We start from the raw sequence: 23817 nt of genomic DNA, 5'->3' as shown, positions 1-23817 counted from the left end.
TACGTAACTACGTATACAGCGCCCCTAGCGGCAATTTATGAACTATCTATCTATTGCTTACACGAATGTCTAGCAAAATTTTATCATGTTTTAGATGTCAGTTAATACGTAACTACGTACACAGCGCCCCTAGCGGCAATTCATGAACTATCTATTGCTTAACCGAATCTCTAGCAGAATTTTATCATGTTTTAGATGTCAGTAAATACGTAACTACGTTTGCAGCTCCCCTAGCGGCAAATGTGTGAATGCTTAATAATCCGTTCATAACTAGTAAAATAATAACAACCCGTAGCCCCTAAGTTACCCACAATCCCAATCCCGTTTAAAATCGCTAACGAGTTTTTAGTGAGTAGCCCCTCGATAATTACTCGTAGTCCAGACGCAACCATTAATCCACATCCATTTTAAATCACCAGTGAATCCCTATCCTTTTTAAAAGCGTGAATAAAAATCACCAATAAAAGAAAATTTTCATTAGTGAATAGCCCCTCGACGCGCTGCCTTTAACAGTGCTAAAGTGATTACCGGGAACCCGTAATTAACCCATATTCCCAATCCTTTTTAATCTAATTAATGCATTTTAAAATCCTATATATGCCTGCTGTAACTTAATAGACCAGAAAAGGAAAAAAAATGAGATTCTATAAATCGACGAACAATTTATTTATTCTATAGTACATTTATGAAGCATAAACAAAAGTATATAGATATAAAATCAAAAAGTGAACTTCGTTGAAACTTGCTCGTGGCGTTTGATATGAGAAGCCCTCTTTTATCACTGAATGGCGTCGATCCCGTCCCCTCTGCTTGGCACTGGGAAGAAGACGTGAATAGGCTCATAATGCGGCTGATGCTTGAATTTTTCTTTGAAATTAGAAAAGTTCATTTTTAACTCGTTATCGACATAAACACTAGTATTAATACTTGGAATGCTTTAATTAGCACAGAAACTACAATAAAACACACAAAAACTTCAATAAAACGCACATAAACTACAATAAAACACACAGAAACTGCAATAAAACGCTGAAAAACTACAATAAAACACACAAAAACTACAATAAAACATGATGAAACATGTCCATGTGGGATGAATAAAAGACCGGATGATATAGGTGTTAGACAGACAATGGAGTGGAATACAATTTTCCTCCGATTGAAAACTGCGAATGCGGTCCCCTGGAGTGCAAGTCAATAACAACAGACTGACACACACACAGACAGATACGTCGAAATTAGAACCTCTCCGTGACATACGTCACTCGGAGAGGTAAAAACAACCAAAATTACTAGAATAAAATAGTTGAAACATAAAAGAATGCACTACTTTTCTTCGTCTACATATACTTTCTATGATGTGTCCGGGATACTACGAGCCGTTCTAAACTTTTCGCAAACTCTGCTGTTGGAATTTTTTTAAGTATCTCTCACCGGACCATTTAATAAAAATTAATGGATTGAGAGATTCACGCTTCGTACACAATGGGGGAAAGTAATTCACCTTCTCTAATTCGAAACATGACGATGCCAAAACTAGTACGAGTTTTGAATAAGTCGAGGAATAAGAAGTTAAAACTTGAACTCGAGCGGTCAAATGAGATTTCCGTGTTCTAAAATCTTGTAATTCTCCGTCTTTCGTTGGGAATTACGCTTTCAGTATCGGTTTGAACATTATCTTTAATATCTTCCTTGTTACGAAGTCGGGTGCCTATCTATTAAGGGATTTGGGGGCCAATAGGAGAAATTAGGGCCAAAATCGGGGTGACGGAAAATTAAGCGGAAAATCAAAAAGAAGATTCTATATAGTTTCGTACAATACGCGTAGTCGGGCTAGTGACAGTCCCGTCGAGGGAATCAAATTTTAACGAGAGATTGTTGAAACTGTACAGATCCCCAAAATTATTTCCCAACTCGATCGCTAATATACTTAGCCGAAGAATCGCCGTATAATTCGACTTTATAGGCACGGGCTTCGTGTTTCCGCGGTTAACCAGGGACCACGATATAAAATCCCCGCTTAAGGTTGGAAAGCGGAAAATCCCAACCCTTCCTCGTGAAAGAACCCCGGCCTCGCATTCGTTTATCCCTCGAGTGGAAAATTAGAACCTTAATTAAAACGAAGCCTCCCTATATTCTATTATAATGTTCACATATTCTACCTCTAAATTTAAGAGAATCAAATATTTATCCTAAATATTTATAAATGACAGATCTTAGTTTTCTATAAGTGTATATTTATAGATTAACAAGAGTTTTAGGACGTCACGACTCGGGTATTTTATAAGATATGGGACTCAAGCGTAAAAAGTTTACTCTACCTCGTTCTTTGTAATTATTAATGGCTTATAAGTAATTGAACTCTTACAAGTTCCTTGTCTATACGTTACTAGCTCGAGTAGATGCGACAGATGGAGCGGCGGCATCATTTGATAATCGAGGATACTTCTTTCTCCAAAACTTTAGCTTACAGCGGAATTTTTTGTTGAAGAAAGAGAGGAGAGAGAGAAAGCCGAGAAGGGGAAGACTTGGGAACGAATTTTGCCAAAATCGCTGGCCGCAGCGGCTTAGCTCCCGATCACTGCTGAAGGAAGAGAGCTATATAGAGAAAAAGGCGGGGAAAGAGACAGGAAAGAGAGAGAGAGAGAGAGAGAGAGAGAGAGAGAGAGAATGAAGCGAGTTTCTCTTCTCAGCGCGCTCGGAGTAGGCGCAAGAAGAGAGAGAAGCGCTTGATCAAGGCTCCGACGGAGAGATTCGCTGCCTCTTACTTCAGAAGAGACGATTCGGGTCGCTCGGCCACTTGGTCATTCCGTTCCACGAGGGAAAGACTAGCGACGCGCGCTCAAAACTCTCTTACAAACATTTTCTCTCTCGTTCTGAACATTCTTCTCGGGGAATTAGGCATAGTTTCGGGTAAAACGACACCCACCGCAAAGTTTCTCCTATAGTGAAAGGATACGCGCCGCAAGATACCTACCTTAAAGGGTTTCTTTCGTCAATCGACTTCAAGATTGTACAGATAACAGACTGAAAAACTACATAACGGTAAGTCAATTCAACTTTCGAGTCTTTTTACCTTGACGTTTTGCTATATTCCAATTAAACCGGGTTCGTGGTGTGTATGCCATCAGGAAGAGTGTAATGAATTTACACTCTTCGCTTGTAGAGTAAATAAATAACAAATCCCTTTAATTGAAACAAAGTCGTTGGTAGTCGGACTTACAAAGCATGTGTTCGAAACCAATTACTTTAACTGTTTGTAACTTAAATGTTATATTTACTAGATGACAATTCGTAAACTAGAAAAATAGCGGAGGCAACCTTTTGGGTTAATTGTTTGTCGCATTTGATGGGACAGAATATCTCGTATCAATTAAAGTTATTTGTGACTCACCGTTTAATTACTCTACAAGCGCCTCTATATCTCTTTCCCTGCTTAACATCAACGTGTCAGAGTGGTCATCAACGAATGTTTCCAGCCAGTATATGTATAAATGTACCAATATTGAAATACCAGAAACTGTCAACTTACATAAACCCTCCGAAAAATGATTTTAAATTTTAAAGTTTCTTTCTAAAAGATGGTGTACTTACCAATTTGTTGACTTTCAATTTCTGGTTTCGTTCGTTTGTTCATAATATTGAAACGTTCAACCGAAAATAGTCAGAAAACAGTTCAAAGTTGGGAAATTTAATTGTGGTTGGTTAATTAAAGCGTCAACAATTCAGTTTGGACAATTTTTCAAATAGCTAGTCGCGGCTTTATTCAACTGTCCTGTCGTGATCTATGAGTCGCTCGAATCCCTTTTCCCAGTCTTGATTTATTTTTACTTGTCGGATCTTATATTGTTAGGGTCACGACTAGAGGTTACGAAAATGAAAAATAAAAGAGGTCGCGAAAGAGAACGAAATTGAAAAGTTCAGGGCGACCCACATGGCCGGAAAAATTGTTTCCCCTCTTGATGGATCCAGTTTTTGACCTGTTAGAGAAAAAACGGCGATGAATTTCCCACCGTGATCTATCGCTTGTATTGTTTTTAGGCCCATAGTCTGAAAATAAAAAATACTAGATAGATTAAGCTCATATATCAGTTCATTCGCCGAGAATGTCCCATAGGATGTTTTTGTTTTAATCCAGGAATCTATAAATGATCTTCGAACGTAAAGGGGTTACGAAAATTGATAATGCCGTGGCGGAAGGTTTCGAAGGGGTTAGAGGGTAAAAAGGCCAGATGATCGGAAGTATAGGAGAGATGTGTCTAATATAACCCTTCCGATATTTAGCTTCGCGGATCCCCGATTCTCAAAGTGAAGAAGAAGCTAAGAGGGATCGAGATTATATATCGAGTCCTACTGATGCCAAGAATGGCACGCACCTTCTGGCGCGGTTAACAGCTGGATTCGAGTAGCCCTCCCATCCTCAAAACTGAATACTCCCTAGAGTCAATAAGAGAAGCGCTCAACCATTTCCGTTTATGGTCCTTCTTCGATATAAAAATGGACTCGAATCCGCGACATCGACTACTTTGTACGAAGCTTCGCAACTCCAACGCGACTTCCAGAAGCTCCCGCGTATCAGTAACCAACGATCCCCATAAGTCCCGAAAAAGAGAACGAAGTGATATCTTCATGAATTTATTAAGTTATCTCTTTAATATTGAACTACTCGGGGAAAAAGGTTTAGTAAAGCCAGAAATCTCGTTAAGATAATGACGAACGGGGCCACACACTCCGTATTTTTCAATATTTTAGATTTAATAAAATCAATTCTTTGTGTTTCGAATATATTCCGATAAATCGGAGAATTTGAGAAATTCTCTTTTATAGGAATAAACGAACTAATTCAAATTTACGTGATCGATATCGACCTATCAACATCGTCGAAATGTTGAAATCCCGTTTCTCTCTCTCTCCTTTCTCTTTCTCTTTCTGTCGTAGAGATCAACGAGTTCCGATAAAATATAAAATATTACATCCAATAGCCTGAAAATACTGACGCGGAAAGTGTATGCCCATTCCGAAAATTTATCGCTTTCGATTTCTAGTTGATGACCAAGAGAATCGATATTCTCGCCAATTATCGAAATATTAGGAGCTTCGTTACCCGCTTGTTAATTGATAAAAATTTAGAAATTTTCCGAAACAAAAAAAAAATATATATATAACGTTACTTTAAAACTGTTTTTTGGTTTTTTTCAAATAAATGTGAAAGACAAGTTATTGAAAGAAATTATTTTAGAACTTTGGTTATTATTTCGCTAGTTAAAGAGAAGATGAACAGAGGAAAAAAAGTCCCATCTCCAACCAATTGCTACTTTACACGCAATAAATACCAGTGAATTAATTTTAAAAACCAAAATAAATTAAGATATCACCGATATTTCTAGAAGTTGCACTTCTAACCCAGCGAGCAATGACCTGCCTTTCACCTTGCAAAATCAAAATTTAAACCCACGTGGCCCAGATGCCGAAACAGAAATTTCTACTAAAAATTTACTTGGCGCATTGCACACGCAATGTAATATTTCCCACGCTGTTTCTAACCTTACCCTCCCTCCATATCTATAGAATTTATTGAGTTTATACGAAAAAACGTACCTGCAATTGTATACACGCGATTCATCAGAGAACACTTAAACTTCGGAGTAATATATTTCCTGAATTCCCGTTGGTTCTTCTTCTCTTTCTCGCGCCGGTAATGAATTTGGCAAAGCAAAATAGACTCGCAATTACGGCGATTTCGTTTTATTAGAACTTTTCGTTGTAAAAGTTTTCAATGGAAGGCTAAAATTATACCGCCAGCGAGAAAGCGCGCGGAGCTCTTAATTAGACTGCCCTCTTCGCTTTTTAGCTCGGGCTCGCCAACCAAATTTACATTTCAATTCTCGAGTATTTCGTCCGAGTACCTCCAGCCGGAGCTAGAGAAACTGTCGAGAGGGAAGAATCAAGGTGCCGGACACGAACCACGCTATCGCGATTTTGTATATTGACGTATCATGTGAAATATTGCTTAGCAAATTGCATCGTTACACTTACTACGCCTGGTTCACAACAGAGTGCAGACTTTCGAAAGTAGTGGTAGGTACGTCATCAGCGAAACCTAACAGAAGCAGTCAATTCTTCAAAATTGAAAACTCTTACCTACCTGACGAATGTACTGTACTCTTCGGAGAATCAGAGCCACGTATCCTACCTTTCGGTGAAGGGGAGTAGAATGCTGGATTTAGGTTATAATACATTTCCTCGGAATAAAACAAGTACACGGTTAAGAGTACAGCTAGCTCGAGGCCTAGAAGAATCGTGCCTCCGGGACGAAGGCAACGCGAGACGACTTTAACGTTTTGATTCTCACCTCTTCCGCGCATTATGGATTCGAATAAAGCGGGAGAGAAGCGGGTTCGCTTCTCGAGTCTTTCCCTTATTTGTTTCTGCCTTTGTAACGGTCGCGAACCGCTGGCCCTAGACACGATTATAAGTGTAAGAATAAATTCTACCCGGGGAAAATCCAGTAATTAAGATAAGGGCTCTTTCGCGCCAACTAGATATAGCGCGCGTCTCTTCCTTATTACTACGCAAACCTCATACCAAACTTTGGAGTGTACGCGCGCCAATCTACCGTTTGTTTACAGTTCAAGATAGGCCTCCTCAGAACGCGTAACTCCGCGATACAAACAAGAAACAACGAAAATAAATAAGAATTAATTTAGAAACGAAGCTAGGTATCCACCTAGTCTAATCATTTATTGGCCACTTACAATGTAGTTTAAATTTTACCGCGTAATGAAGAAATACAGTAACTTTGAAATACAAACAAAATTTAGAATGAACTTTTAACCGTTGTTATTCCGGATATCAAAACATTTCTCACTCTTCCCAAAGGCGAAGCTCTAGAAAAGAGAATAAAGAAAATAGGATTTTTTATGATTATTTGAAATATCTAAAAAAGGAAAAAAACAAGATAAATAACCATATGACCCTAATAACCTTGTGTATATGCATTTTTAATTTTCTACCTAAAACACGCCGGCTGAAAAAAAGGCGTCGTTCGTGTTTGTTGGAAAATAGCTGACCATGTTGAAAGTTCAGTGTATACTTACTCTCGTAAGTCCCATGAACCCGAAGCTAAGAGACCCTAACCGTACGCTGAAATTTCAACCTGATTGCGACGGTAGCCTTAATTAAAATACCCGTGTCCAAATAAATCTGGAACTGGGGACATAAAACGTCGCCGCTAATATCGCGGGGGTCTATAGAGTACAGGAAATATCCCATACATAAAAGTGGGCTCCTTTCCAGGTAGAAGACTAAGCCTTAAGAGAGAGAAGGGAACACGAAGGGGGGGGGGGAGTGGGGTTTAATTGGTCATTTTCGGATGGTCAGCCGATTCGCTTCCGCGTCCCTAGGGATGCTCTATTCGCGGGGAAACTATAACCTGGCGGGAGTTCCTAGAACGACGCGTATCTGCCGAGAGAGACCAAGAGGGAGGGAGGGAGAGAGAGAGAGAGGGGGGTCAGTACATTCAGGTCCTTAATTTTCCGGAACGATGCTCGCCATGCTTTCACCTTCAATCTGTTTTTTGCCTCGCTTTGTAAGGCCTTAAGAATCCGATCAGGCTCATTTAGCTGTCCTACATGTATTTAGGTCCCAAGGCCTAGGGTTCCTTCTTCTGGTTTTTTCGCCTGGGAGGCAGTAAATGGAGGGTAGAAAGAAATGAAAGTGAAATAAAGTTTAAAATATCAACTTAATTGGTTTTACACATACACTGTGTTGGAAACAGCAGAGTTTGCCTTTCATCAAACGTATAAATTCCGCCGTACATAAACCTTAGAAGGAAAACGCTACAAGATATAACATTTTTTCATAGAATCTTTAAACACTGAGTAACTGAACCAACAATTCAGTTCACGTTAAGGCTAACTTTATTTAATTAAAAATTTATAATTTCATGACCGTATTATAATATTTTTGGGTCTCTTACTAATTCAAACCGCATTCACTCAACCTTAAGCAACATCCCCTCAAAACCCCCCACATTGTATCTCGTGCCATCCTAAACTTTAGCCTCCATTTGTTGCAGGCTTCGAGGGTCATCTTACAACATTTCTAACATGATGGGTGCCGTTAAGGTATAAGCTCGAAACCAATTAATCTAGAAAAGGCATTCTTTCGTTCTCGGCGCGAGTCTAAGCCCATACGCTTAAAGGGCTCTTTCTTCCCCTTGCTGAGGGTGCCGAAGAAATTATTCAGTTCCTCCATGAATTTCCATTTGTTATTAAAATATTCATAATTGCGTTACTTGTTGTAAAATGCATGGACTTATCACAAATTTAACAATTTCAAGGGATTTAATTTATATTAACGTAAGATGGCATTATTTAATTAAATTGAGACTTAAAAAGATATTTATTCATGATGGAAATGAATAATTTCGCCAGGATAGTAGCTTCTTTATCCAGGCTCGACCCAGGTTCGTTACAATAGGTTGAGGCCTTTATTATGAACTAAAGACTTTTTCGAAGGTAAAGGAAGATTATAAGCGGAACGGGTAGTTCCTATACACGAAGCTAGGGCTAAATTTAACGATATAATTAGAAATCCTTGTCCGCTTATGACGCGTAATTATAGCGGGGCCGTCATTATGGTAATTATACTATATACGCAAAAACTAAAAACCCAGGGATTATTAACAACAAGAGCTTGCTACAGCTCCATAACGGACGGTTGAAAACGTGTGTCGGATACGGATATGTCGCCTCTTGAAGTTTTCTTAATTTTTTAGCTTCTAGAATAAAAAAGGCTTCAAGATCATTACAACAAAGACATTTGAGAATATTTGTAGGTATATGTATTTCATTTTAAGAATAACAACCCATGTAACATTAACCAGTTCCTAACATTTCTTTTTAAATCTGTTATACGCCGTTTAAGATATTATTTTGCACTGAAACCTTTTGCTGGATTAAGTGTTCCAACGCAACATTAACTTTAAAAAAATGTTGTTTTTACCCATAAAATTACTATCCCTGGTCTTACTTATAATGGACAATTATTAATTTATGGAAGTACCTTATATAAAACAATTAATGTGAGATTCTTTACTATATGAAAGATAGAAAGAAGATTCTCTGATTAACTTAAGATAATGGATTCTGTTTCGGGCACTATCTATCCTAACGTCTGACCACTAGCTGCACTTACAAAATCTTCTCCAGGGAGTGAGTTTTATTAGTGAAACAGAAAGAAATAAGAAGGATAGATGGAAGGGTATAGCTCTCGATAAAAAAAAGGGAAGCGCCGCTGGTAAAAAGGGAAAAGATCCAATCCGCTGGAAGCCATTAAAGGTGGACATTGAATCCCCTTAAGCTCGCTCGCCAATACGGGTACTGCAACAAAAATAAAACTTGGTAGAAAACTCCGCTCAATCCTTCTCCTAACAAACTAAGTAGAAACGGCTGAGAAGTTCGCCTTCCTACAGTAAACGGCCCTATTTCGGCCAGTTCTCGCGCTTCAGTTTAGCGCGCGAGATTTTCCATCTGAAATAAAATAACTCGAAGTAGTTATCAAATCACCTTAAGAAAGAGATTATCCAAATTTGGTAAGTATTGGGTGCTACAAGAATGGCTCACTAAGTTCGACTTAATTTTCCTGTACTTCAAAACTAAGATTTGGTTGAATTTTATGAAAAGTTGTAAACCTAATCCCTCGGTCTTGTATCATTTCCGTAGTATGAAAAACCCACCAGGCCGATTGTAATGTGTTCCAGTTTGAACGCTTATCTTTAAAAAGATGCAGCGTGAACGCTTTTTGAAATTTAATGAGCCTCTAAACAATAAATGTTCAGCTAAGGATCGTACAGTTCAAATTTGAACTATCAAAGAACCCTATTGAACGCTTATTTCTTACAGTGTCAAACCCCAAAAGCCACAATTGCCAAAAAATAAAAAGTTAACTATAGATTAATATATTTCTGGGAAGACGCTGGGAAATAGACGAATGGTCAAACTTTAGTATCCAACTGCCTACTCTACTCCCTTATAGGTTCGCCGCGTTAGTTAGTTGGTTCGAAAAGAAAAAGAAGCGAAAAAGCTCTATCTCGGCAACGTTGCTTACGGCCGAAAATCTGGAAGTTATACATAAATAATCCATCCCGCAGCTGTATCTCTTATCGCGGAAGTTTTTGGGGATTCTAGGCCCTTATAACCAGCCCTATATACTTGGCTAATTCCCAAAGCCAGCCAGCTTAAGGAAAAAAGGGTCTCGAACGTTTTTCTAACACTCTTCCTAAAGAAAACGTTTCCGCCAACCAAAAAGGAGTTTCAAGATGCCAAGGCCCGAATGAAAAGGTTCACGAGCTGGTGCTTACGGTTAGCTTAGGAAATTAACCTAAATTATCGATTTAAGTGACGATATATAAATGAATGAATGAAAGAAAGTTTCTTTCAATCAGTATTTCCATTGTTGCAATTTTTTGTAGAGAACCTATCGACGAGTAAATGTTAATAAAATACACTACAAGAAATACGACCGGAAATACTCCCCAAAGTTTAAACTATAAACTATAAACTATAAAAGTTCCGGAAGACTTTAATAGGATTTGACTAACAAATTTAAGGAAACCATAGATGGTGCTGAGAAGAAAAGCAACGAGGAAATTAGACAAATTTCAAAGTTAAAACTTAATTTTCCGTTCAAAACAACATTTTTAACTTAACGATCTTCGCTTCTGAAATTTTTAAAAACATTTTTGCTAATCAATAATTCAAGTAACCCGGAAGAATCTCAGTGTGCCAGACTAAAGTACACGCTAATGTTTGAATGCAATAACAAAATCGCAAACTCCGTCTTACTGAATGTAAATAGAGAAGTTAAAGCCGGTAAACGATAGAAAAATGAATGGCGACGCCGCGACTATTACGAAAATGTCAATCGTATTTTTCTTAAAACCTTTATATTCCATAAAGCTTAAGGTTAAAAACATTTACGGAAATCATTGGAAAAATCTTCCTCTTTACCAAACCGTACTGTACGTTGAGTCTTTGTATCACCGACCCAAAACCAACGTAGCAGGTGCATTTTATCCGAGCGGACTTTGGGGTCATACTGACAATAACAAGAATTTAACCAACCATCCTTTGAATATGAAACTACATTCTTGTTTAAGTACACATTAAGTTCCTGATCACGCGTTTAAAATCGTGAAGATAGTCGTGAACGCTTTGATTGTGGTCTGCAGTACAGAATTTGCATAATGACTAACTTAAATAAGAAAACAAACTAAACATTTTTAGGCATTTAAGCCTACGACGTTTATTTGCACATGCCTTGGTTAAGATACCTCGATGTTTCCTTTAGTCACACAAGCGCAATGGAACATTCACGTGATGGGTGTATTAAATTCATGACAATAATAACTAAGGTTACTCTTAAGCCTTGACCAAGAGGACTGGGTTTGCGTGGCTCGAATCGTTGCGATCGTATATATGTAAGAGCCGGGGCAACATGCCTGTAATACACCTAGCCTCTTTTCTTCCGCCCTTTCTTTTTATGGCTCAAAAATGATGAATGATATATTCAAGAGGAATGTATTAAAGTGAGAGAGAGAGAGAGTAGTTTAGATTTCTTTTCCTTGATTTCGTTTGGTGGAAGGAGAGAGAGAGTGGAGAGAGAGGCGAGAGTGGTGGTGCTGGTAATGGCGGTGGTTTTAAAAGGATTTTTAATTGTTGCTCATCGCGGTAAACGAAGCTTATACGTGATCCGTCTTAAACAGAAGAGCGCCTCCTCTTTAGGTTTGACTTAATGACATTTTAATGAAGAGGATAGCGCCAGTCTTCCCGCTACTCAATTTGATTTCAACGTCTTTACATCGTTAAAGACGATCTTCCACCCTTAATACATTACGAGAATGAGATATGAAAAGAGATAAACTGTCCTTGGAGTTTAAGCAAGACAAAATTTACGAGACAAACTTTTATCTTTAAAATATTATATTTAATTATACGGAAAGAATAAATTTTGACCCCCGCGAGCTCCGGCGTTCGGAGAGTAAAACATCTTTACAGGCGTTCCATGAAACTACTTTAGGAATTTTCATCCTGCTCGGGGTTCTTTCCCTCCGCGTAATGAATTCGTTCATACCAAGATCTATTTTAGCCTAATAAAATATGACATTTTAGAAAATTAAAATCTCTTGAATCGTGATTGAATAAAGTTGAGAAGGGAGAAAAATAGACGCGGCGCTAGGTTTGTACTTACGGGTTTGGGGTTTAAAGATAGCGTTGGGAGTTAGGCTTAGCGGTACCCTGTCTTTTTAATATTCCGGCCGCGTGAGTGGAAAGAAGGCGGGCCAGACTATCCCCCTTTCAGTTTGTTAAAGCTAGCCAAACAAATTAGTCAGGACTAACGAGAAAATAAATAAAAAAGGAGAGAACGCGGTAGCACCATCGAAGGGCCGGAAAGCCTTTCCGCTTAAAAGTAGATAAACCAGAAGTATTTCCCATAATTTTGAATACGCTTCCGTGTCAATTTGCATCTATAATCGACGGTAAACTTTGAACGGTTTCTGGGCACCATTCATGGGCTTAAATAGCGACAGCGATATTTGAAGACTTTAGGTTGATCTATTTTGAACGAGAAACCTATACGCTGAAAAAAGTTCATTTAGAACTGTTGTGTTATTGATTAGGCATTTTCTAGTTAAAAGTAGTTTACTTTATTTAGCTAACTTTACAAGCCCGTGTCATAATAGCGACTGACGTTTCTTATCGCCTAGTCTTGTCGGCATGATGTATGAGGTCAGAGGTCACATGTTCCTGTTTGTTAGTTTTATCTCTGATAACCTTTGACCCCAATACAACATCCTTTCCTTTCCATTTAGTTATTATTACAATACAACAATACAACATCCTTTCCTTTCCATTTAGTTATTATAATACAACCTCTTTTCTTTTCATTTAGGTACTTTAAATATTATATGAGTTTTAAGAAAACTTGGTTTTAAAACGTTGGTGAGAATCTTTGTGGTGGTTTACTCTCTCTTCTTGGACGTTGTTGTAATAATTTTCCATCTGTGGCTTCTTGCATTCCTGGCAATCTATATTGTGAGTTGCCTGGAATTAAACTGCTGATTATTGGTGGTTGAACTCTAGTTTGCGTTTGCTTTATGCTTTGTCTTGGTTCTTGAACACAGTCCTGATTCTGGAATATTCTTTCTCTTTCTTCGTGTTCCTGGTCCAATGTGGCCTTTTGCGAGCACGCTTCTTGGGTTGGCTTTGCAGCTTGTGGTCTTTTTGTCGTGTTGTTAGATTGAGAAATTCCTGCTGATGGCTGTACCCTTATTACAGGGCTGTGTTGAGAAATTTGCCTGTGTTGCTGGTCTGTGTTTGTTAAGGCAATTTTTATAGTTGCAGCATGTTCGTTTGTGGTGTCTTGTGCCTGTGGTTGCGTATTTCTTTGTATTATTCTCTGTTGCTCTGTTGGTTCTGTGTCAGGTCGTAGATGAGCTCTAGTTCTTCGAAAGTCTTGGCCCATGTCGGTTCGTATGTGGTATGAGTCGGGCTCCTGGGCTTTCGCTTTTATTATTGCCTTTTTCCACATTCGTGGAGCCGTCTGGTATCTAACTCTCTGTCCCTCTGTTAGCGGTTGAAGTATAGTTCTGTGTTGGTAATGATTCTTCATGTGTCTGTGCGCTTGATCTAGACTTTGCTTGATTCTTTCCGTTGGATAATGAGGTTTCAGTGATTCGATATTGGTTGTCAGAGGTGTTCGTATGCGACGTCCCATCAACATTTCGGCTGGCGAGAATCCACTCTTCTTTGGAGTGGTTCTGTACTCCATCAAGACGTAATTTAGATCTTTGCCATCTTGCTGTGCTTTGATGTACAAATTTTTTATTGTTTGTATGGCCCTTTCCGACATGCCATTAGACTGTGGATAATGAGGGCTCGACGTGATATGTTGTACATGCCATTGACGAAGAAATGTTTTCATTTGTGTTGAATTAAAGGGAGGTCCATTATCTGATATTAGTTTCTGAGGTGCACCGTGTCTCGCAAATTGAGGGTTCATAAAATCTATTACTTCTTGAGCATTGGTGTATTTTAATTCCTTAGCTTCTATGAATTTAGAGTAGTAGTCTACCATCAATATGATGTGTTTGGTATTAACTTGAAACAGGTCTGTGCCTACTACCTGCCAGGGATGTTGGGGCACTGGGTGAGGCTGTAGTGGCTGTTTCCGATTTGCAGGGTCCCTACTTCGACATGTAGCACAGCTTTGTATGTATTGGGTTAGGTCGGTGATCATATTAGGCCAGAACACTTCTTGTTTCGCCCTGGCTATCGAGTTATTTATTCCATGATGAGCGCCATGTATTTCTTTGAGGAGCTCCTGTTGTAGTGCCTTGGGTATGACCAACGTCGTTCCTCGATATATCAGTCCATCCACTTCGTGTAGTTCTGTTTGATACTGCCAGAATGGTTGTACTTCCGTTTGGACCTGTTTTCTATGTTGGGGCCATCCTTCCTTTATGTGTTCCTTAACTTGTGATAACGCTGCGTCTTGTGCGGTAGCCGTTACATATGTTTCTTGTCGTACTGGTGCTAGTGTTGTAACTGCATATATGGTTGTGTGCGGTGCATCTAGCGCTTGTGTTTCTATCTTCTGATGTTCTTGTGGGGCCCGCGAGAGTGTATCCGCGACGTATAGTTGACTCCCCGGAACATATACTAACTGGGGGTTGTATCTGAATAGTCTTAGTAGTAAGCGTTGTAGGCGTGGTGAAAGAAGGTGCATCGGCTTCTTGACGATTGCCAAAAGCGGGTGATGGTCAGTTTGAATTGTAACTTGCATACCAGCTATGTAATATTCAAAATGTTCACACGCGTAAACTATAGCGAGCATCTCCTTTTCAATTTGAGCGTATCTGCTCTGTGTTTCTGTAAATGTAGTTGAGGTATATGCTACTGGCTGATTGTTTTGAAGAAATACTGCTCCTACTCCTGTTTGACTTGCATCTGTTGATATGACTTTAGGTAGCTTCGGGTCGTAAAAGCGTAATATGGGAGCTGTTGATATCATTTCCTTCAGTCTATCATAGTGTTTTTGGTGTGTTGCATTCCAATCATAGATCACATCGGCTTTTAGTAGTTCCCTCAAGGGATTTGTGTCTTGTGCGTGTGTTGGAATGAAGCGGCACACGTAGTTCACCATTCCAAGGAATCTTTGAAGTGCCTTTTTGTCTTGTGGTGGTGGCAGTGAGCATATAGCCTCTACTTTCTTAGGATCTACTTGTACACCATGTTTCGTGATGATATGGCCAAGGTAATGGATCCTTTCCACGGCTAATTGCATTTTTCGCGTGCTGAAACGTAGCCCCGTTTCTTTTGCACGTTGTAGGACTTTCCGGAGTATTTCCAAATGTGATTTCATGTCTGAGGTGGCTATCAGGAAATCGTCCGTTGAAATGTGTACGTTAGGAAATTCATGTGTTGGGTAGAGTTCACGCATTTTGTGTTGGAAGACTTCCGTAGCTGTGGCTATACCGTAGGGTAAGCGTTTGAATCGAAATCGTCCTTGTGGAGTGGCGAATGTGCATAATTTTGAACTTGCGTCTGTGAGTGGGATTTGCCAAAATGCGCTTTGTGCGTCTAGCACTGTGAAAATCTTGCATCCCTCCAAATCCGCAAAAATCTCCTGTGTCGTGGGTGTTGGATATGGTTGACGTTTGATCGCGCTGTTGAGATTTCTTGGATCAAGGCAGATTCGCACATCTTGTTTCATTTCTTCGCCTGGTTGCGTAGGCTTCTTCATTGGTTTGGGTACTACTACCATAGCGTGTACCCAATCTGTGGGTTCGTTAATTGGTGTTATAATGCCTAAGTTGATCATCCGTGTCAGTTCGTCATTGGTAGCTTGTCGATAAGCATGTGGTATTTTATGACTGGTGGACACTGATGGCATCGCATTGGGTTTCAGCTGAATGTGGTATTGTCCTGGTAGACGTCCCATTGTGTCAAATACCATATGGTATTGTTTAATTAGGTCAGACGCGTTGGTTGGTGTTGTCGTTGTTGTGTCTATAGCAATAGTGTGTTGTGTTAGTGGTGGCGGTGGTAGTAACGGCGTAGATATTCTGTAGATCAGGCCTAGTTGTTGTGATGAACGAGCGCCCAAAATCGGTGTGCGATTTTCTGTGGTAACGTAGTATGGACATTCTGGAAGGCAAGCCATTCCTGAGGTGCTTGGTAAGTGAGTGACGCCTTCTATCGCGATGGGGTGACCCGAGTATGACGAAACCGTATATAATGATGGTAGTAGTGGTGGTCGATAGGGAAGCGAGTCGTACATTTGACGTGTGATGATGTTAACTTGCGATCCAGTGTCGATTTTGAATGTATGTAATGTGTTATATAAGTAGACTTTGTCATACATTTCGTCAGTGACCAGTGCTTCTTGGGTGAGGTGGTCTGTGGAATCGCATGAAAGGTTTCTCTTGGGTTCTATTTGTTGCGCTTCATCCAATGTGAGTGGGGTCTCTTGTAATGGTTGTAAACTGAGACCATATAAGTACATGGTTGTGTCGTCTTCAAAATAATTTCCAGGGGACTCGTAGTCGATGCTATTGTAGGCGTGTTGTAAAGCAGTGTGGTCGTCTTCATGCCGAAGGTGGCGTGTCTGTGGTAAGGTGGCATGGGGGTATTCGCGTGTGTGAATTTCCGATACTGATCGGCATACTGCTGCCCAATGTCCTTTCTTGTGGCATTTTGCACATGTGGTGCCTCTGGCTGGGCAATATCGGGGGTTGTGGTGCGTGCCACAGTTTGTGCATGAGGATTGTCGTCGCTGTGCATTCTGCTGCATTGTTGGCCTAAATTGAGGCTGGTAGCGAGTTGAAGACTGTTGGATCGATGGTGTTTGGTGCGCATGTACTCCTTCCTGTTGGGTTTGTCGTTGTGGTTGGTGTCCTGTTTGGTAGCTCCTATTTCTATCACGACGACGTTGTATCGCATCGATTGTCGGTGCACTTGATGGTAGGATTTGAGCTTGTGTGGTTGCCATTACTTGTGCTTGTGTGTTGGAGATTTCATGTGCTTTGCACATCGTTATCGCTGTTTCTAGGTCCAGTGCGTTGCCTTTGTTGAGCAGTAAGAGTCGTAACGGATCATCCTTAATGCCTGCAACGATCATCGTGCGAAGGAATGGGTCTTGGAACTTTTCCAGTTCGCATGCCTGAGCTTTCAATTTTAGGTCCGTGTAAAAATCATCAAAGGTTTGGTCTCGTTGTTGCCGCGCTGTGATGAAAGCAAATTGGTGGAATACGTCTGTAGTATACGGAGCATAATACGTATCAAAGGCTTGTAGAATTATTTGCAATGTTCGTGCATCACCAACTTCCGCAATCTCTAGGGTCTTGTAAATTCGTCTGCCGGCTGGGCCGATGATGTGTAAAAATGTTGCGACTTGTGTCGGTATTGTTTCTTTACCCAGTTTTGCTGCAGCTGCGAAGTATTCGAATTCCTCCTTATATTGTTTCCAGGCGGCGGCAGGATCCATTCCGGGTTCAAAAGCTTTAGGACTTATCATAGTTGCCATTGTGGATTGGGCCTTGGTTAGCTTGGGCCTTGGTTATTCTCAGTGCTGCCGTGACTTCGCTTTTTATTATTCCGCTGCTAGAGATTGCTTCAGCTTCTTTGAATTGTGGCGCATCCCACCTCTATCACCATGTTGTGTTATTGATTAGGCATTTTCTAGTTAAAAGTAGTTTACTTTATTTAGCTAACTTTACAAGCCCGTGTCATAATAGCGACTGACGTTTCTTATCGCCTAGTCTTGTCGGCATGATGTATGAGGTCAGAGGTCACATGTTCCTGTTTGTTAGTTTTATCTCTGATAACCTTTGACCCCAATACAACAAGAACGAAGCCTGGTGACCCCGACCCAAACTCGCATCGCTTTCTCTCATCTTTTCGTTCGATCCCGACGCGTGTTGGCAACCCAAACCCTGTACCGGGGTATAAACCGCTTTCAATTATCTCTTGGCTCGCAGGAGTTTTCTCCGCCCGTTCCAAAAACAAACCTTCCAGCTACTAAACGGACATTGATAAATTCATCCTCGATATATCCGAAACGGTAGCTAAAGCTAGAGAGAGAGAGTTAGGCAATGCCCTAAGGCAGACAACGCCGCTTCCAACGCGTTCTGACACGTCTTGAATATAGACGTAACATCGAGGTCCTTACACGTGTCAAACCTGCCCTACATAGTGTAGTTTTCGGGACCGTTGATCGATGATGCTGTCCACACGGCTCTCTCGGTATACCGTATACCTTCTAAGGTCCGAAATTGGACAGACACGGATTGGACCGAACGTTTTTGAACGTTGGGACGCTTCCGTTAAGACAAACCTAAATAACCTTAGAAACTGCATGGACAAACTAAATAGCTGTGCATGCTTAGATAAAGCGATCATCGTAATGGGCAAGGCTTAGTTTGGAAATATCATCGCCCAAAAAGAGATGGAGAATGAAGCCTACTAAACTCTCGGTAATTTTGTTCAAGGCTGCTGAACACGATAGCTTACTTCACAAACCCTTTTAAAAAAGCTAACGAAAGTAAGAATAAAAAATAAAATAGAGAGACAAAACCTAATTTCCGGTATGCATTAATCGCCAGAGTCAAATCATTAGATACCTTCTTTCTTTCTTATTAACTTGCATTATATAACTCTTCATTACGGAAATAAACACAATATTGCTAGGGGAAATTAAGGCGGCTATATGAGTTAAATAATAATATATAAAACGGAATATTTAAAAAGCGAATAAAAAACGTCCATGACGAACAAAATAAAAACATTAAGAAGGGGTTTACGAAACGTAATTTGCCAAAGTAATTTCTTTCTTTCTTTTAGCTTTCCTCAAAAACATTCGCATTATTTCCTCGAAATAAGAAAAAAAATGGATCTCTCTTTTTTTTGGCTTAAGTACGTTCGCTGGTAATTTAGAAATAAAAAGATGAAGAAAAATAAGGGTGGAGGGATGTCTGAAAGAAAAAAAGGCTTAGCGGCAGGGGTATGAAAATCGCTTAACTGTATTCAGGATAGTATATGCTCCATCTGTTACGACTTCGAGGCATAATTTTTGAATATAAAAAACTCATTAAGCAAATTTAATATCATAATCGCTCAAAAATCGTATTGTTCACCTGCCAGCATCCCTGCTTTACTAACTCTGAGAGGTTGGACACGTTCAAGTCAATTGTACAAATTTCATGATCAATATTTTTGTTTTCTTTCTTTAAAATAAGTAAAACATTTTCTAGCTTTTATCTAGCTTCACTTGCCAGTCACAGTAAACTTTTGTAAGCTATTTTGACCCAAGATTAACTTGAAACTTAGCAAAGACGTAGTTTCCACGGCAGGTAAGTAGATACCTAACAAACTTCTCATTGGTGAAAAGTGGGGAAAGTCCTTTTTAGTATATGAGAGCTTGTTGTGTTCCTTTTTCTTTCCAAGTTTTAAATAAGTAATATTCATAGTGAAGGAAACAATTTTGTTTTAAAACGCGAAACTTCCTTAATACTAAATTATGAAAATATTTTCATATATTTTGAAGGGAGCTTTAAAATTAAATTCATATTTAATTAGAGTATCATTCTTTCCTTCCTTCTTTTAATTTTTAAAGGAGTGTAACTTTAAAAACATGGTACAAGGAATTGTCATGAACTAGGAAATACTGAAGAAGTTAAATTATACATAGTGTCCGACATCTCAGTTCAAACTCGAGTTTCGTCTTAAAAACAACTTTAATCATAGGGCTTTTTCGTTTAGAACTAGCTCCGAATTTATAGTGAGATGGATATAATAAAAAACGCGATAGAGAGAGGAGATAGAATGGAGATGAGAGAAGAAAACTCTCGAGCAGTCATGCATCCCTTCAGGAATTGGAAGGGGATGGACAATACATGTTTGGAAGAGTATAATGAGAAAAAGACGGTAATAGGAAATCAATGCTATCTTTGGATAATCGTTATTGACCGAGATGCAGCTAAAGGTAAGGCATTATAAATATTCGGTACACGTTAAAAAGGAGCAATAGTTTTCCTTAGTTACGTACAGATTTCTAAAACATACGAACGCTTTTTTTCTAACGGTTGTTTATCCCTTCTCATGGCATTCAATCGCCACGGTCAACTTGTTGAGTTCACGATCTTGATGTTGACCGACTGCTGACTTTACTAACCTAAAAAAAGTACAAGTGACTGTAGTCTTGGCATAAATTGTATTGTATGGGCAAGTAGTAAATAGGTCTCGAAGGTTTCATACATAACCCTTTAACATATTTGAACATAAAATGTTTCTTTCAATGATTTCGATGTAAAAGTTACAACTTCAATGAAGGAGAAATCACCCCATCTTCTAAGACATTTTACGCACCGTTCCTTTGAAAGCAAGTAACCGCGTAGTTAAGTTTAATGACTTAAATATAATTAAGAAAAACCTACACCGTATATTCTTTATTTCAACGTATTTAAGTGATCATTAATTAATTCAAATTGTTTCTATACAAATCGCAAGCTTTACAACTACAAATAAAACTCGAATCAATTGGTTTTCTCGAAAACGCGCGGGGTTGCTGGCCAGAAAAGTATCTATAAGAAAAATCCAGCATTTCCTCATTAGAAAAGCCACTTGGAACAAATTAACAATGGCGCCCACTAATCTCCAGGCGGAAAGGAAAAATCTGGGACGAAGATGCCCTTTCCCGATAGAAAGAGAGAAACGTTAGGTGGTGGTAGTGGAGGCGGACAAATGAGACAATAATAAAAACGAATCCCTCCCTTTTCTAGCCGAGAAGATTGGGTAAGAGAAAGATTTCGAAGCTTCGCCGTCTTAAGCCTTTTGCTCAAGACACGGAATCTATATTTTTAAAGCGGACTCGTCAACCACAGTGAACGTAGAGAAATACTACTCATTTAGTGCCCTCACTCGCCAGTCTACCTTTAAGCAATACTTCCAAATTTCCTTGATATACTAGACTCTAAGCTCTCATTTCTAGTCGCGAATTTCACATCCCCTATTTATAAGATCTATGATCAAAATCTCTTTTATACTAGCGACTACTCGGTGCAGCTTAGAAAACACACAACTGGCAAAGTAATGGCGGTGTAATATCCCACTTTAAGCCGGACAGAATTGAAAGAAGTACATATCTGAGTGAAAATATATCTGCCGCTTAATAATCACTCCCAAAACGCGTCTCTTCTTCGTATTACTCCACACACGCAGATTGAAATTAATGCGGTTCCCGCCTTTTTCCCACCAATAGTCTTATGCACGCGTAAAAATTCTTATTCTCGAGGGTTTGTTTTTCCGCTAGCTTTTTATTTGCTAAGGCTTCATTACTTAATGCGAATTTTTTTCCATCTTCTTCGTATTGGGATGCGCAGATCCTATCGAGGGTTTAAAAATGAATCGAATTTGGGAGATTAGAGCTTCAAGTTTCGAAAAAAGTTCGCATATGCATTGCAGGCCTTTTTCAAATCGATTTTAGTCATTAAATTGGTTTAAGTCTGGTCTACTTTTTTCTGTAGACATTGCAACTCAAGTCTTAGAACAGCAAAAAAAAACTCTTAAAATTAGGCCTTTCTTTTATAGAGAATTCTTTCAATTTAGATTTGACTGCAGACTAACATTTTTTTGCCAAGACTATGCGCATATTTAGGATGGTTGGTACAAGCGTCAAAAGTTCAAACGCATTCTTAAAACAAAAGGAAAACAAAGAAAGATATTTAAAACTATGTTCAACGTTGAATAAAAGCTGATTACAAAAATTTAGGTCATAATAACTACAAAGGCTTAGTTAACCGTACTCTCTTTCATCGTATGCTCGTGCCTCTAGAATGTCGAATATTTGCTTGACAAAGATGGGGAGGGGGGGGGTTACAGGGAAAGGGAAATAAGAGGAGGGAGAAAGACTGCACTGTTTACATAAATTCCTGGCGAGGTTGGCATCCTTGTCTTCCGGTATATAAATAAACTTCAGACAAGAGAGTCAAGTGATTCAACGTCCGGCGCTGTTACCATACACAATAAATGAAGCCAAAAATAGGATTATTAAATGGACTAGACTCTATTCCCTTTTATTAACTTCGCGACTGGTGTTAAACAAGAAGATTGCTTAAAATGTGAACACATTTTTATGTCGCTCATTCACACAAAAGACTCCATGTACTATACTTAGTCCTTTCGACAAAAGATGGATATTGAAATGGAGTTTTATTTTTTTAGGCGTGGGAAGTTTTGTTCCTGACGCGATAAGCGTTTTCTTTAAACCATTTTAATTAAAATTTTGTATGTATGAGATATGTGTAGCCATAGATTGAAAGAAATTTATGAAAATAGCTGCTCCAAAATTGTTAAAACTAATTTTTTTTCTTTTAGAAGCGGAAATTTAGTATAGATGTTTTTAACATTTTTTTAACTGTAAAAATATTTTCTACTCTAAAATTGTCCACAATTTTACGAATGTATTAATTGTTTAAATATAAATTAGGTTATGGAATGTACTTACACGTATCATCCATTTATAAGTCCGGATAAATTTTGAAGATTAACTGACCTTCGAGAACTCATCAACTTCCACTATCTAATTTCAAAAGGGACATGGTCTTAACATGTATCAAAAACTATCCGCGTAAATGATGTTAAGTTTCGTAAGAATGAAGCAAAATATTTCTAGCAAGAAGATATTATTGAGCGGAACGGAGCGAATAAGCGAGTACGGGGAGTTAAAACCTCGGCTGGGCATAGTACCTGCGAAGGAGAAATAATGGCCCAAAGAATTTACAGTGAAGAGTGTTTAAAGAAAATCAATTTGACGGCGCAGCACCCGCGTAGCTCCGATCAAGAAGAACGAGCAGAGAGAGAGAGAGAGAGGATAGGCTAAGGTTCGACGGCGAGTAATGGCCTTTGGTCGTTCACGCGTGACAACCGCTTCGTGACCACAAAAAGAGTCGGTCGGAGCTATCGGTTTCCGATTAGCAGGCAAATTCCAAGATTTAACTCCCCTCTCACCCATCAGTCCTGACTCCCGGCCATCTTCTCCTCCGTCGCGTCTTTTCCATCCAAAAGAGATCGGTACACTTAGTTCTTCTTGGTGATACCACCCCCCTCTTCGTTATTTAAAGGGATACTGCACTCTCCGATTATCCATTTCAATTTCCTAAAATTTTGTTTCTCAAAGATAGCACTTAGTTTCCCATCTACGAATGTGATAAAGCGTGGAAGAGAGGATTGGAAGCAAGCTAAGCAATAGTATCGTGAATTTAAATAGGGTTCGATTGTTCAACGGCGCGAAATTTAAATAACATGAATTTTAGCTATAGTAGCCTTGCCTCTGCCTCAACACGTTTCTAAACTTATTCATATTTTAATTATCTCCTATTTAACATTAAGATTCCAAGGAGTAAAGTGTACCTTTAAATCTTTGGGTAATAAGAGTCAACTGGCGAACCGGTACCTATATATATTGCGAACTATATAAATCTATATATGCAGCGTAAAAAAGGGCAGAAGAAGAGCTAGGAATCTGTGAGATAAGCGTCGCTCCAAGGGAAGGTTTCCCTCCTTTTCAACTTCACTCTCCTTAGCTCGCTTCGTCGCATCTCACACCCTTTTCGTTCAAACGCTTTTGCCACGTAAAAAGTGAACGGTGTACCGGGGTCCCATAAAAATACAACAAACGACTACCTATATATTCCCCCATCCCAAGTTACACCATACTAAGATAGACAAATAATCTTCTGTGAAGACAAATCGGTTA

At 39.2% G+C, this 23817-nt stretch overlaps 3 protein-coding genes across 8 annotated transcripts in view; 1 reads left to right on the top strand and 2 right to left on the bottom strand.

The window, feature by feature from the left end:
- Positions 1–2658: 2658 nt before the first annotated feature.
- LOC149661445 (cell adhesion molecule 4-like) overlaps positions 2659–23817 on the top strand; it is a 99589-nt gene continuing 78430 nt past the window's right edge. The window contains exon 1 of the mRNA XM_089842957.1: positions 2659–3045. The gene's annotated coding sequence lies outside the window, so the exon portion shown is untranslated. The remainder of the gene's footprint in view (positions 3046–23817) is intronic.
- Positions 6703–23817, bottom strand: part of LOC149661441 (uncharacterized) — a 237789-nt gene continuing 220674 nt past the window's right edge. For 3 of the 6 annotated variants that reach the window (XR_016368912.1, XR_016368913.1, XM_089842964.1), the window contains one exon: positions 6703–6887. Coding sequence is in view for 4 of the 6 variants with exons in the window: in XM_089842964.1 (XP_089699090.1) it covers positions 6818–6887 (70 nt within the window). In the remaining 2 variants the exon portion in view is untranslated. Of the gene's footprint in view, positions 6888–20109; positions 20236–23817 lie in introns of all 6 variants that reach the window. The other 3 variants (XM_089842961.1, XM_089842963.1, XM_089842962.1) reach the window with 2 other exon arrangements.
- LOC149661447 (uncharacterized) lies at positions 12994–17909 on the bottom strand. Its single transcript, XM_089843624.1, has 2 exons — positions 17809–17909; positions 12994–17744 (listed from the first exon to the last, which is right to left on the bottom strand). Exon 2 carries the CDS (start codon positions 17587–17589, stop codon positions 12994–12996), a length of 4596 nt encoding a protein of 1531 aa, XP_089699750.1. The 5' UTR covers positions 17590–17744; positions 17809–17909.

Source organism: Phalangium opilio, unplaced genomic scaffold (assembly GCF_054372755.1).
Source record: "Phalangium opilio isolate 3A_F unplaced genomic scaffold, DU_Popi_V2 ptg000070l_1, whole genome shotgun sequence".
NCBI classification, from domain to species: domain Eukaryota; kingdom Metazoa; phylum Arthropoda; class Arachnida; order Opiliones; family Phalangiidae; genus Phalangium; species Phalangium opilio.
Note: the sequence above shows the minus strand (reverse complement) of the source record. Positions and strands in the feature narration are given on the sequence as shown.

Excerpts from the sequence above, each read along its gene's own strand:
- LOC149661447 (XM_089843624.1), bottom strand. The coding sequence starts at position 17,589 with ATGGCAACTATGATAAGTCCTAAAGCTTTTGAACCCGGAATGGATCCT.